The sequence below is a fragment of the Gavialis gangeticus genome, unplaced genomic scaffold (genome assembly GCF_001723915.1).
Source record: "Gavialis gangeticus isolate Ggan-Ray unplaced genomic scaffold, GavGan_comp1, whole genome shotgun sequence".
NCBI lineage: Eukaryota > Metazoa > Chordata > Crocodylia > Gavialidae > Gavialis > Gavialis gangeticus.
The window spans coordinates 168,162,752-168,177,153 of NW_017729024.1; the positions used below are offsets into that span (position 1 = coordinate 168,162,752).

General features: G+C 46.0%; 1 protein-coding gene across 1 annotated transcript in view; it reads right to left on the minus strand.

The window, feature by feature from the left end:
• Positions 1–14,402, minus strand: part of CELF4 (CUGBP, Elav-like family member 4) — a 1,092,004-nt gene that overhangs the window by 25,554 nt on the left and 1,052,048 nt on the right. The window contains exon 12 of the mRNA XM_019518096.1: positions 3,957–4,123. Coding sequence (XP_019373641.1) covers positions 3,996–4,123 — 128 coding nt within the window. The 3' untranslated portion in view covers positions 3,957–3,995. The remainder of the gene's footprint in view (positions 1–3,956; positions 4,124–14,402) is intronic.

The window sequence follows — 14,402 nt, forward strand, 5'->3', positions numbered from 1 at the left end:
TGTGAGGAGCCTCTAAATATGTAAAAAAACCTGGACATTTTTGTTCTAATAGGACAAAACTATACCTATATATGGCTCCATGGTTATGATTCATATTGTGTTCATAAATTTGTGCAAGAATAACAATAATTAATCTTAAAATGTCATGAAAATCCATTTTCATGGATTTTGTGGATAATGTCTTTCAGATGGGGCCTCTGAAGCTGGACAGAGCTTAGGACGTAATCTGGCCCTGCACCTGTGGTTGCATATCAGGCAGGCAACGGGGTGTCTCACTGATGTACACGCTTGCTCTTCACTGGTGAGGCGACAAGATTCAAGCACATGTTTCCAGGAGAAATTTCTCTGGCTAAAAGGGAGGCCAGTCCTCAGCCCGTCTGACATTTACACCAAAAGCTGAGACCAGAGGAAATAACGAGTGCTTAGTTAGGCACCGTCCGACTGGGATCGGGACTGCATTTGGCTGGACTCGACAGTCAGGTTCAGTAACAGGGTGCAAGCAGCTAGACCAACTTCAGCGGAAAACTCGAGAACAGCCAAGTGAACCCCCGAGCTGTGTGGGAGGTCCAGGGACTCATCCATTCGAGGTGCTCGTGCAGAAATGTTGCTCCTGCTAGCCCTCTCCATCAGCAGTCCTCTTGCAACGAGCCAGCGCGTGCAGCTCTGCCATCAGGATCTGCCCTAGCAAATCACCAGAGCTGACTTCATACTTAAGGGCAACCTTACGGTAACCAAAAGCAGCTTGTGCCCCCCCCAGGGCTCACGACCCATCTGTAACAGCAGACAAGCATCGCACTAGTAACAAACAAGCGTGCACTCTCTCAGTGCTCAGAGCTATCCTGTAGTAAGAAGCCAATGTGCGGAGCCCAACGCTCAGGGAGAGATTTTCAAAACACAGTGGAACTTGTGTTCATAAATCCATTAGGAGCTATTGAAAATCTCCTCCACCGAGTTATATGCCCTCCGTGAACAAATTAGCATGCATGCACTTCCCTTCCCCCAGCCCTTCTGAGCAAAAACCTGCAAGAACAAGCCAGCGTGATGAAGCAAAAAAGCATTTGGAGATGGAAACACATTTCGGTTTCAAGCCTCCAGGAGGCCTTGTCGCAAGCAAGGAAAAGAAAAGAGCTATTTTAAAAAGGGTGGGGAAATAGTTTGATGCTCAGCTTTGTATAATAATATACAAAGGAGATCTTAGGTTACGGAGGCTGGATCTCGAGCCATTATCACTTGAGAGATCCAAAGAAATGTAAAAATAATACATGAACCTAATGCATTTATTGAGAGGGGCTTTCTTAATTCTCTTCACGTCTGGTCTCCAATGCAGTTTCCTTAAGGGATAATTCAGTTCCATTCCTTGATTCTCAAGGGAACAGAGATCTTCTCTGAAGACTAGAATAAAGTATTTTTAAGGATATTATATATTCAATTAAAGATGGAAAAACCAGAATCAGAGAAACCATGCAGTGTGGGGGGAAAAGTTAAATTTTAAAAGTTAAAAGTTAAAACTTGCTGGTTACTCTCTCATTTTTATAATGGCCCGACTTAAAAATCTTAGCTCTCCAAACTCACACACATAAGGACAATTTGGGAATCTAAAACTATGCTTTGTGGTTTCGGGGGCCTCTCTAGATGGGTCTTATTCTAACATTTCCCATATGAGTTTTTAAGTGGCTTCCTCATTTCCATAATACAAAATCCAACCATATTTTTTTTTTCTAGGAAGTATCTAATGGAGAAACCAGCCAATAACAGTGAAAATGCAAACCATTTTGGTGCCAGCAGGGAAGGAGGTGAATGGACTTACAGAGGGTCAGCAGCAAGTTCTGCTGAATGGGTTGAGAAGAGTTCGCTTGCCTTACCATGGGCTGCCACAACGCACCTTGCCAAATCACACACCAAGGCCACAAGCTTTCCAAAAAGGGATGCCTGTGGCCACCAATGCCAGGAAATGAGCTATCATCTATGATGGTTCAGTGCCACCACATTACACACACAAAAGCTAGTGGAAATACTAGTGCTCTCCTATTGCAGTAGTCTGCCTTCGCTCCACCCATCCGCATGTGGCTCTATATCAGGGCTGGCACAAAACATATTAACATCAGTGTAAATCGGGTCCGTTTTCTATACAGATGCACATTGCACTGGTTTCCAGAACAGACAGACAACCAGTTATCCCAGGGTAGCTGCCTGGCCTAGGTGCCGTCATAGCACCTTGCCACTAGATAGCAGGGAAACATATGCCTTGAGTCAGTGGCTAGTCTGGGATAGCTGTTTGATGCATGACACCGATACTGGCATGATTTCTTTATTTATTCCACCCTTCCCAGCCATGGCTCAGGGCACCGTAAAGCAAGGGAAACACGACCACTTAAAAAAGACACTAGAATAGATAAAGCATAAAAATAAAATAAAATAAAGCAGAGACCCAGTAAGCAATACCTCGGCTTAGTTTGGGTTGCAAAATGCTTGCCCAAACAGGAAGGTATAACTAGGTATAACCGGTTAACAGGTATACTTTTTATATATATATACATATACATACATACATACATATATATGTGTGTGTGTGTGTATATATATATATATATATATAACCTAGTTATATAACCTAGTATAACAGAAAGGTATAACCACTAGACTAACATGGTTTTTCCCTGAATCTAATAATTTACACTGGGATAGGGGTTTGCAGAATGTGTCTGCTCTTTTTTTTATACCGGTGTCAAGGCAGTTTACACTGATGTGAATGTGTCCCGTGCCAAGGCCCTGCTGGTAGCTAATGGGTTGAGTGGTATTATTGCTGCTGTTACTCTGTATTTGAAAAGAAAGCCAAGAGGTTGCTCTTAAGCAAAAAGGGTCAGAGTTTGAAAAGCCTCAGAGTGGCTTAACAGCCTTAGTCTCATGTTGAAAATTCACATAGAGGTTAAGTCCCATCGGTACCTAGGGCCCAGATGTGCTCATATAAGTATGTAGGCGCCTACTTCCCATAGAAAAAACCTGTGGGAGTTAGACACCTACAAATCTTCATAGGAAGGGGCCTAAATGACTTCCAAAGATGGAAACTAGTCTCCTGGATCACTTAGGTAAGGGATGGTATCCAATTTATAGACTCCATTTTGTTGTTGGCAAGAGGCTGGACTTCCAGGGACTCACTTGTCTACTTTGGTGATTTTTGGTTACTGCTATAGGTGCTCAGAAGCTCCCTCTACGAGCCGAGCGAGCTCCTTCCCACTGCAACAATTTTAATATTCAGGGGGTGAATCCTGCAACCCTTGTTCAGTTTTTGCTAAGTCCTCCCTCCAGCACGGAGCTGTTAGTTTCTGAGGGCGTTTTGTCTGAGTAAGGAGTTAACAAAAGCTGAGTAAGGACCTGAGCAGGAATCCTTTTATTAATTTCTTGGGTTTAGGAAGGAAGAAATTAGGGGTTATTTAGCTGTCAAGGAGATGTATTTACAGGTATTTATTATGCTGAGATGAAATTGGATACAGACTATACTGCATGAAGAATGAAAAACGCTTTGTAACGTTGCAACACAGAGCTATGGAGATACACGCCAGGCCAGGCCAGGCCAGCTCCCTGCAATTAAACTGCAGCCTTGTCCCAGGTCTTAATTGCAGGTTTTCTTCAGCCACACAAATCCTTCCTTTAGCTGAGCCGGTAACCGAAACAGCTGCTATCCCCCGTCAGTGGCCAGGTCGATTCATTATGGACGTGTGAGGCTGCCGGGCTGGGGGAAATCCCCCCCGCCCTCATTAAGCATCTTTCTGTCTCTCTTGCTAATGAGGTGCACGCACAAATAGTCTCGTTTTGTGTGTGCATGGGTGTGGTGTGGCTGTAGCCAGAGGCCTCGTGGAAACGCTCAAAGTTGGAGAATCGCAGAGCTAATCTCTAGGGTCCACGGCACAAGAAATGCTCTAAGACAACAGGTGACGTCCCCCGCCCCATGCGGTTACCTGTGCTAGTCCTTTGTATCCAGCGGTTCCTACAACTCTTCAGTAGGGGCGGTTAGCATCCTTCGGCCTCTTCAGCTGCACCTTCAGCCTCTTCATGCCAATCTGGAAGCCGTTCATAGCCTGGATGGCAGCCTGGGCACTGGCAGGATTGTCAAAACTCACAAAACCTGTCAAAACAGGAGGCAAGGCGCGGCATTTAATGAGCTAATTTGGGGCCAAGCCACAACATGCAAAACCACTTAGAATGAACATGGGGAAGGAGGGGAGGAAAGGAGCGGGGAGGTAGGTGGGGAGGAGAGCGAGGGGAGGATGGTTGCCAATGGGGGGGGTTGTTACAGATCACAGCGTCCCAGGAAACAGTGGCTGGCCTGTATGCAGCTCCAGCCCCGGCACGCTATGGAGCAAGGGGGCCCGGGATGCTGGAGCCCCAGCACTCATGCACGCAGCTCTGGGGACATCTTGGCGCTGTGTGTTGTCACCTGTGATGCACGGTTGCATTGCCCTTCTCCTACACATCTCTCTCTCCCCGGGCTGAAGGCAATCTGCCGCTACCCGTCTCAATGTTTCCCTCTTTTCCTTTCTGCAGACCCTTCCCCTCTGTGCAGGAAGGAGAGAACTACTTGCTTATCACGGTAAAGTAAATCCCAGGTGTATTCAATCACTCTTCCATCCCCATCTGAATCCTAGACCATCAGCACTCATAGCTCGATCATTTCCCTTTGAGCTAAAGCAACAGCTCTATGAACTGGTATAACTGTTCCCTGCAGTGGCTGTTTAATCTCTTAGGTCAACCCTACCCGTGAGGAAGATCAATACTATTTTCTCCATGCCGGGTGCATGGGTAGCTGGGGCTGCTTTGCACAGGACTATTTTTTTTGTACGCAGCTATATGGACTACCCCACAGTGGATTGACTGGACTCGTGACTACTGGAGCTAATACTCTCCTTCATCACAGTCATCGCCGGGGGATTGGAAAAGAGGAGGCAGAATAAATCCCACCCGGCTGGGCTGTACATCACGCAGCTCTGGGGACATCTTGATGCTGTGTGTTGTCACCTGTGATGCACGGTTGCATGGCCCTTCTCCTACACATGCACTTTGTACATGCTCAAGTTGTATAGGTAAGGCCTGTGTCCTGAGTGGGGATGCAGCTGCCGTGACAAGGCTCTGTGGCCCTGGAGCAGCTTGCTATCCTTGGGGCTGAGCATTTTGGTTTTGTTGGAGAAAGCAGGGAGCATCTGGCACAACAGCCGGGTCCCTGGGGGCCATTAGAAAAAGCAAACACAAACCCCGATGCAACTGGCTATTGCAGCTCATGGGATTCCTCCTTTAGCTCAATAGACATCAGTGCTTGATCACGGCAGACTGCGTCGCCCTCACCGTGCATCTGTTTCACTGGTGACCAGTGGGGTCTGGACAGGGAAGTGGCCGAGCCAGTGATCAAGAGGGCCTGGGTAGATGTGAGGCAGGTAGATCATGTAGTGGACAAGAAGCCCTCCCTCTGCTTTAGCCATGAGTGTCCTCCCCAAGCACCCACATGTTTGGTACCGCTAGGCTGGAGCTGGCCTGTGCGTCTCACAGAGCCACCCATCCTCATCCTCCTACAGGACTCTGCAACCCAATGTCAGCTGCTGACCAGGATGAGATGCAGACCTAGCGCCGTCCCTCTCAAAGGACAACACTGAGCACTTGCCAGTAGCTGAATGAACTGCCTGCCCTTGGAAAGAGCGTGGTCTACAGCCCAATACTGCTACCTGGTATTCCTCAGCATCGCCTCTCTGGTCTAATCCCTACCTCTCAGCAAGTCTCATGAGCTGCAGGACTGCTTGTCTTTGAGAACAAAATGCATGCATGCATCTACATGCATCTGCTCCCTGCCTTTGGCTGTTCATGAATGTCTACAAGAGGTCAGGGCACTAATGATGCTGAGGGTCCCGTGAAGGTGAGATCTGCTTTCTCTGTCTTCCACCTCCCTTTCCTGATGCAGAAGCATCCACAGCCTTCTCTTAGTGGAATTACTCTAACTGCACAGTACTGTGAAGATTTGGGGCAAATCATTTGCTCGCACTTCTTGTCGAGACCCTTGTTGTCTCAACAGAAATTTGGAGCGTCACGGCGGGTGGCACCCATGAAAGAGTCAATCAAAGGTTGGAAGTCATTGGCTAACAAGATTCCTGACCTGGCTTGGCCTGAGCCATCAGTCAGTAAGTGCTGTGCCCATATGCTGTGTGTTGGTGGGTGGGGGGCTCTGATCTGGTTCTCTTTCAAGGGATCAACATAGCTCCCATTGACTCCCATGGAGCAGGATCAGCTGTGATATCCACTGACTGTTTCATGAGATCCCATGTTGACATCCCCTGTCCGGCTGTGCACTACCATTGCATTTAGCTCTTCCTAAAAGTTGCTGTCGGTCTAAATCACCAATAGACCATTAATGCTCTTCTTTCAGACATAACAAGAACGCGTCATTCAGAGATGAGTAGCTACCAGCTACTGTTTCTAGAGGCTTTGTTCTTGACCAGGAAGATGGATCTCGACGTTTAGAAATCCCACTCTTTCCTGACAAATGACCCCGAGCCAGATCCTATACCAGCTATTTGGCTATGAACAGACATTGCATTTGTCCTGGGTAAGTTGTGCCTATGCTTGTTGCAGAATAAAAATATCCTGGGATTGGTGTGTACACACATCACCTTTCTAATCAGGGTTTAGTGAGTGTCATTGATTCAATGATGTCTGTCATTGATTTTTAATTTTTTTAAATGATTTTCTGTCATTGATTGAATGATGTAATCCTGGGATAACTGTACAGACATACTTTGCAATATCCCAGGATAAACTGTCACTACTTCTTATCTGGGAATCTTTTTTTTTAGTATTTCCCCTGAGACAACAGGCATGGATGTGTGTAAACTTGCATTTTGTCAGGGGACAAAATGGTTTATCCCGAGATAAATGCAACATCTGTTTGCAGCCTTCGATGTTTAAGTGAAAATGGGTATGTCAGTGCAATCCCGCTCCATCCTGTTTGAGTCCCTGCAGAACTGCTAACACCAAAGGTGGGAGAGTCCTCCTCCTTGTCACTGCTTTTTTGTGACTTAGTACTACCATGAAGAGGGAGAGTGCTGCAGAAGCAGAAGCACTAATGCATTTTCAAGGACTTGAGCAGCGTGGGGTAAGATCTGGCGCTATCCACCTGCTTCCATATGTAAGATTTACATCACATGGTCAAGGAGCATTCATTAGTGGATGCCTAGACTGGCCACGCCTGGAGACGGTGATTAGTTCATGAAGTGAATAGGACTATAGATAACCACAAGAAACAGCAGACCCCCCCCCGCCACACTCTCTGCCCTGCTATCTGCATTGGAGATTTTCGTTGATCAGGACTGTACTTTCACATGGCGTGATAGTGCTGACAATTTCCCCAGCGCGGAGAAGCTTGCACACTCTCAATCCTTGCTACCCAGCCACACCTTTAAGGCAGATTTTTAAGATCACCTATTCATTCAGTGCAACGCCACCAGGACACAAAGGAGGAAGTGAGGCCTGCGAGGTGGACACAACAGACAGATCTATCTGACTGCCCTGTAACAGTGGCTTTTTTCCAAATTGGGGCTAGCTTTTGAATCTCTAAAGCAACCTTCTTTCATTAACTGGTTCCATTTTTGACTGGAGGACCAGTGGTCCTCATAACCCCCCCCCCCACACACACACACACTTCCAGCCAGCAACAGGGGGTGCCTAGTAGCAATAACTCTTCATTGTCCTTTTGGAGATCTCCTGGGGACTGGAAGCCAGTCTCTCTGGCCTGAAAATTTGGGCTTCAAGGGGGCTGGATGCACCTGGGAAACAGTGGCCTGCTCAGCTCTCTCTCTCCACACCATATTATTTATGTGGGGATGTTTTTTTCACAGTGCTGAAAAGACTTGGATGGACTCCAAATAGCAGGGATGCTCTGGTTGAACCTGAACACTGAGATGTCAGAGCGACGGGCCATGATAGATGGATAGACAGATAGATAGATAGATAGATAATAAGCAGTGACGACCATGTCAAATCCCTTCCTCTCTTCAGGTCAGACACCTGCTAGAAGACTAGATAACTGCTACCATATGCAATTTTTGTTCCAAGGAGACTTTGCAAGCAGGTGGCTGCCAATGAGCACTGCTTTGCTCAGCGATACATCACTGCAAATCCGGGGCAACTCTAGCTCTTTCAGTTGTTCTCCCACCATTTTTAAACCAGCTGAGCTAAGAGTAGACTTTGGCACAGCAAACATATGTGGAATATTTTTGTTGGAGCTTCTTCCATTTCTGGATCTGCTGCTGTTGGGTATCCAGCACAATGTTAGCACAGCAGCCGCTCGGAGAGCCAGCTCTTTTCTGAACACCCCCCCTGCATTGTGATCTCCGCTTTTGAAGGACAAAGGGAGAGTGAGGGAGAGGTTAAAAAGCTTGCCGCTGTTTCTGTGCATCAGTTAATTAATAATCAGAAAAATATATGTAGCAGTCTGAAGATGGTTGGTAGGAGGACAGGATTTTGTGATAAATCTATTTTATGTTTTTTTTTCAGGGATTATGTAAAAAGGCTGCTCGAATAAATGATTTATCAAGGTAGTAAAGGATCGGGAAATTTGCTAGGATTGCAGCTCAGGGCATCTAATCTCCTTTGCTCTACACTGCATTTTCAAAAATGTGTCAGCTGCAGAATCCATGGCTTCTCCTGACCTGCTCCTTTCTCCTTGAGCGTGATACGAAGAGGGGGCAGCAATCCTCAGGGCAGCGGGGCTGTTCCCACCCCCATTTCTTCCCCTGCCCACTGCTCAGATGTGCAGAAAGCCGTGATGCCTTGGTGTTCCCCGAACATCGTGATGCCACTGGGTCAGGTAGAGGATTAGGTCATGTATCTACTTTTGAGGTGTTCTGGAAAGGTACTTTGCAAGCCCTCTGGACAGATGCAGGGCTTTGCATGAGCACAAGTTATCTACCTCACACTGAGATGCGGTCATATAAGATTGGGTGTGATTGGTAAGGCATGTAGGGTTTTTTGCCTTCCTCTGTAGCAGGGGGCATGGCCCTCTTTTTGGGATCTCTTGAGCATATATTAACAACTTTTTGTAGAAACAGGACATTGGCTGCTGTGGTTCCCCTGCTTTACCTATGGCAGTTTAGGGTCATGGGCGAGTGGTGCCTCCTGAGTCTGGGGGGCACCAGCGGCCGATTGCCGATCACGTTGGGGGTCCCCCAGCTGTCGATTGCCGGCCCCAGAAGTGCCAGCAGCAAAAATCAGAAATGCTGGTGGCAAAACCAGGAGTGCCATTGATGCTTCTCTTGATGCCCCCACTCACCAGCCAACGCCAATCTCAGGGGTGGGGAGCACCGGCCGGCACTTCTCTCGGTAGTCCCCCTTCATGGCTGGCAAAAGCCAATCTCAGGGGGATCATGGCCAATCTCAGGGGGTGCACGTGCACCCACGTGCACCCCCTATGTGTCGCCAATGGTTAGGGTGTTATGTGATGTGGTAGGGTTGATGGTAGTTTTAAGAAGAGTTTAGCTTGTGGTTTGTATATAGGGTGGTTTGGATGGGGATGATCCTGCCTCAGCCAAGGGTTGGATGGGAAGACCTCTGGAGGTCCTTTTCAGCCCGACTTCTCTAGGACTTTAAGCGAGGGAGCCCTGAAGAGACATTTTAAAGCTCTAAAGTTAAAGCACCTTTCTTTATGCCTGCAGCATGTGTATAGATGCCCATTGTCTCTGGTTCTCTGCCACTTAGTGGAGGCGAATGTGTGGTTTGAGGACATATAGCTTCAAGCATCATGATCAACACGCAAAACAACCTCTTGGCTACCTCTCCTACTCTTAGACCTCACCTCTTCTATTAGGTCAGAAAAAAAACACGGCTTATTTTTAGCACTTAATCAAGTTCCTTCCCACTCAGAACAAGACAGGGCAACTCCCGTGAGAAAGACTGACACCAACACAGATATCAGTGATTTCCAAAGATTTTTTGCATCGGTAGGCTACTGCTAACCCTCAAGATTTCTTGTTGGGCACCATGCACGTTCATCATCCCAGGTTTCATTGGAAATACTGTGAAGATGCATGGGAAGGCAATTTAACATGGCCTTACAGAACAGCAGCAGCTTGTGGGCCGCCGTTCTGCAAACACTGTCATAGGGCACAGCGCAAAGATGGAGGGGTTGGGCAGATGCTATTCAAGGCAGACCCAAACCTCAGATTTAAATATTCCTGAGTGTGAGGCGTATTTGGACATAAAGGATAGAAGATCATAGGATGACAGGAAAGTTGGGCTGGAAGGGACTTCACAAGTTCATCTCTTCTAGCTCTCTACTCAAGGCAGGATCAAACCTGACTACAGCATCCCAGCCAAGTGTCTGTCCAATCTCCAGAGATGACGGCGTCAGGATGGAGATGCCTGTGGCTCTCTCAAAACAGATCATTTTGGGGTTAATCACCCCACAAAGCTTTGCTTTGTGACCCTCTGTAAGGCACCTACGAGAAGCACAACCGTGTTATCTCAGCTGTCCCAGCAAAGGGAAACATAAAGCAAAAATATGGTGCCTGATATCTTTGTGATCTGGACCTCTGTCTTTCGCCAAACCCAAGCTGCCTGCAGAAGGACAAGGAATTAAAATAGAGTAGCATCAAATGACCAACCTGTCTTTCCATCAGTTACCTTCTGCTGCGTCTCCTTAAGGCTAATGGATTTCAGGAGACCCATGAGCTTATGGAGATTACCCCCAGCGGCAAAGCTTTTTGCTTCTACATCCTTGCTTGCCCACGGACCCATAAGAGGGGATCCCCTGGGAGGTCCTCACCCCTTCCATCCAAACACGCTACTGCAGGGACACTTTGCCAGGAGTGCAAACATGCAGCTCCATGGTAAAATGTATTGTTCTGCTAGGCCTGTCTCACAACTGTCTTACTTTCATTGCTACATCACCAGAGGATGGGAAAATAGCAGGAAAGTATTTTTGCCATGGAGAAGGCAGCCTGTCTCCACAGTGCCACTCAACCTATGTCCCTGCCTTCTCTTCTGCAGCTCCTGCCATGAGAAGTAGACCTCTTGGTCCTCTCCCCCTCATCAGGTCCTCTGCCCCTTTCATTCCTGACCTTAACTCCCTGTGCCCACGTCTATTAATGCTTCCCTTCCCTTGTTTGCTCGTCTTAGCAATGAATGGATGTTATTTTTAATTGCTTTGCAAGGTCTTTACCTTGCCATATTCTTCACACGATGTATTAGCTTCTCTCTTGCATTTTTTTTCTTTGGTGCTCTAAAGTACTTTAGGGTACACGCTGTGTGTAAGCAGCTCTATAATGTGTGCTTTGGAAAGTATTGTAATGTGATTTATTGCTTCTGGAGTCCTCAGTAATGGAGTATGTCTGAAGATCAAGGACATATCATGTCAGGTATTTTCCGGTGTCCAATATCCCTTGGATGACTTTTTTGGGGGAATATTTAACTTTACACTGATGCTTTGTCATCTCTTGGTGGAATCTCTCTCTCCATCTATCTGTCCTGCAACATATTCCTATGTGACAGTGATAATGAAATGCTTTTTATTCCATCAGTAATTAGGGAGGATGTTAAACAACAGCTCTTAAACAATTTCAAATCTGTAGGACTGGATAATTAACACTGAAGAGTATTAAAAATTTGATCGAGCAGGGCTTTGAACCATTCAAGTTGATTTTAGCAAGTCTTGGAGCACTGGAGTAGTTTCAGAGGACAATAAAAAAGCGAATGTGCTAATATTTAAAAAGCAGTAAGCAAGATGACTTAGGAAACTGGAGGTCAGTTAGACAGACAATGAAACTAGGCAAATTCACAGGATGGGAGATAGCAAAATGGAATCCAATCAACAGAGATTTAAAATATGCATTCAAATTGTATGGAAAATAGGTTGCATCAAACAGACTTGTTTACTTTTTCATGCGATCATACGTTTGGTTAAGAAAGGGAATTGTAGCCACATAATACGATATTTGAGTTAGTCCCACATGTCATTCTGAAAAAAGTATAGCACTATGCAGAGTCAATGCAATCCACGTTAAATGGATTAAAACTGGGTTAACTGGTAGACCACAAAAACCAAAACAAACCAAAACAAAAAACAAATTGTAAATGAGGTTTCATCCTCTAGTGGACATATTTATAATTAATCCTCCAGGCTTCTGTTGAAGCCTAGTGCTATTCAATATCTGTATTATCTGGAAGAAATATAACATTTTTGCTGGTAAAAATTGTACATGGTACAACTATTGTTGGAGTGATACCTAATAACGCACAGATGGACATGGACTACAAGACAAGGTGGGTTCAGATGAACCACATGCCATTTAAATCAGCCAAATGCAAGCCTGCAAGTCTAGGAAGAGAGTATGTAGGTCACTTGTGGGGCCCCTGAAGATGCTCTTGGCCTGATGCACAGAACTAAATTCTTGGGCCCAGATTGTGCAGAAGGACAAACTAAAAGATGGCTTCAAAAGCACTCAGGGGATCTGTCTATCTCTCCATCTTGAGAAAGCACAAGGCCACCTGTGGCAAGGGTTGGTGTAGTGGTGGTAACACCAGTGACAGCTGGTCTCAAGGTGGGGATTACGGACCATTGCGAGAGCTGTCTGTTCACCTGGTACTTGCTCTTCACCTTATTTCCAGTGGAAACGAGCTGAACAGATGGGAAGGGGAGATTAAGTGAGAATAAAAGTAAGCAGAGTGATTAACTTCCCTCAAAAGGTCAAAATGCTTAGTGCACAAGAGACAGCTAGAAATACATGGATACTTTCCTAAAGTCACCTTCTCTGGTTTGCAGTTGCTGGGGTTGCCACATGGACGGAGTGTGATCACAAATGGGAGAGGAACTGGTGAATGGTGTTGAAAACAATAGGGTAGGTGTTCACCTGACACTCATACTAAGAAAGCTTCCTGCTTTGAGGAAATCTGTAAACCCTGGATGTTGCAGATGGGCCTAAATTTTGAGGATGAAAACTAGGAGGAATTTATCTTTCTATAGCCTCTTCTTCATGTGCCAGAGAAATTTGGGCATGCTGGAACTGACTGCATGGAAAGGAAGCAATATAGCATCCAAATTCATGCCCCAAGTCTGAGGTTTGGATTGACACTTGGATTTGAACCTGAACTTTCCTTAAGATTGGGAACACTCAGATTTGAGTTTTTGCTTCAAACCGATTACAAAGCCAGCCCTCAGTGGTGGAGTTCAAACCCAGAGTTGCTGATCAGGACTGCCTATAATAAAGTCAGAATCAGAAGGAATCTGAATCTAATACAGATGACAACATGTCTCATCCCAGGCACAGTGCCCAGGTTACCAGCCCTCCTCCTTTCTCTCACATGCATATTTGTGGTGAACATGAAGAATTACATGGTTTACCATGTCCAAAAGCACTGGATGTCTTGTGCCTTTCTCAGGGAAGACTCACTAATGACTAATAGTCTGTTTTTACACAAGACATGGTTGGTAGTTCTTGTGGAAATGGGCAGCATGGATGCATAGTCCTCCCTGTTCAGAGAAGTAAAGGGAGTTCCCTTTCACATGCTACCAGAAAGTTGGGTTCTTTTGCAGTTCTTCCTGCCGGTTGCTGCAATGCTTGGGGTCCTGGATCTAGCAAAGGACTCAGTATGCGCTTATTCCGTGAAGCATTTAGGTATCTGAACCGTCAATGTTAAGAGGATTTAAGTCGGCACTTAACTGCAGATGTGTGAAAGAAAAGGATGTTGCTGACTTGGGCTGAGTTTCATTTGCAGATTTAGCACATCTCATCTGGATGACCAAGGGTGCAATGCTCCAACTCCCCATGTGTCCACCCACATGATTAATTTCCTTCCTCCGTCCTCTTCTGTAAGTAGTGTTAGTGTCTTACTAATGACATGGGATAACTGGCTACTTGGAGAAGAGTCTACATGGGAGCAGGGTATTTTCCAAGCAGATCTGCAGTCCTATATAGTCCTGTCTTGGCCAGTAGTGTATTGGACTATAGTTGGTCTAATTAAAGATATCGCATATACTCAAAGAACCTTGCCTGCCTATGTCTTTACTCCAAAATGGCTACAACCAAATCCCCATGGACAATGGTTAACACTTGAAAGAAATGCACAATGTAACCATATTGGTGCATTCAACTGGGCAACAGCATGTCATAAATGAGGGGCACTGCTTCCTGACTAATGATGAAACTAAATTAGAGCAACATATCAAGTGTCAAAGCTTGGTACAGGTATACCTCGTTTTATTGCGCTTCGCTTTATTGCGCTTTGCAGATATTGCGTTTTTTACAAATTGAAGGTTTGTGGCAACCTTCATTGTTGTCTTATTTTAAGAAATTGCCACAGCCACCCCAACCTTCAGCAACCACCACCCTGATCAGTCAGCAGCCATCAACATCGAGGCAAGACCCTCCACC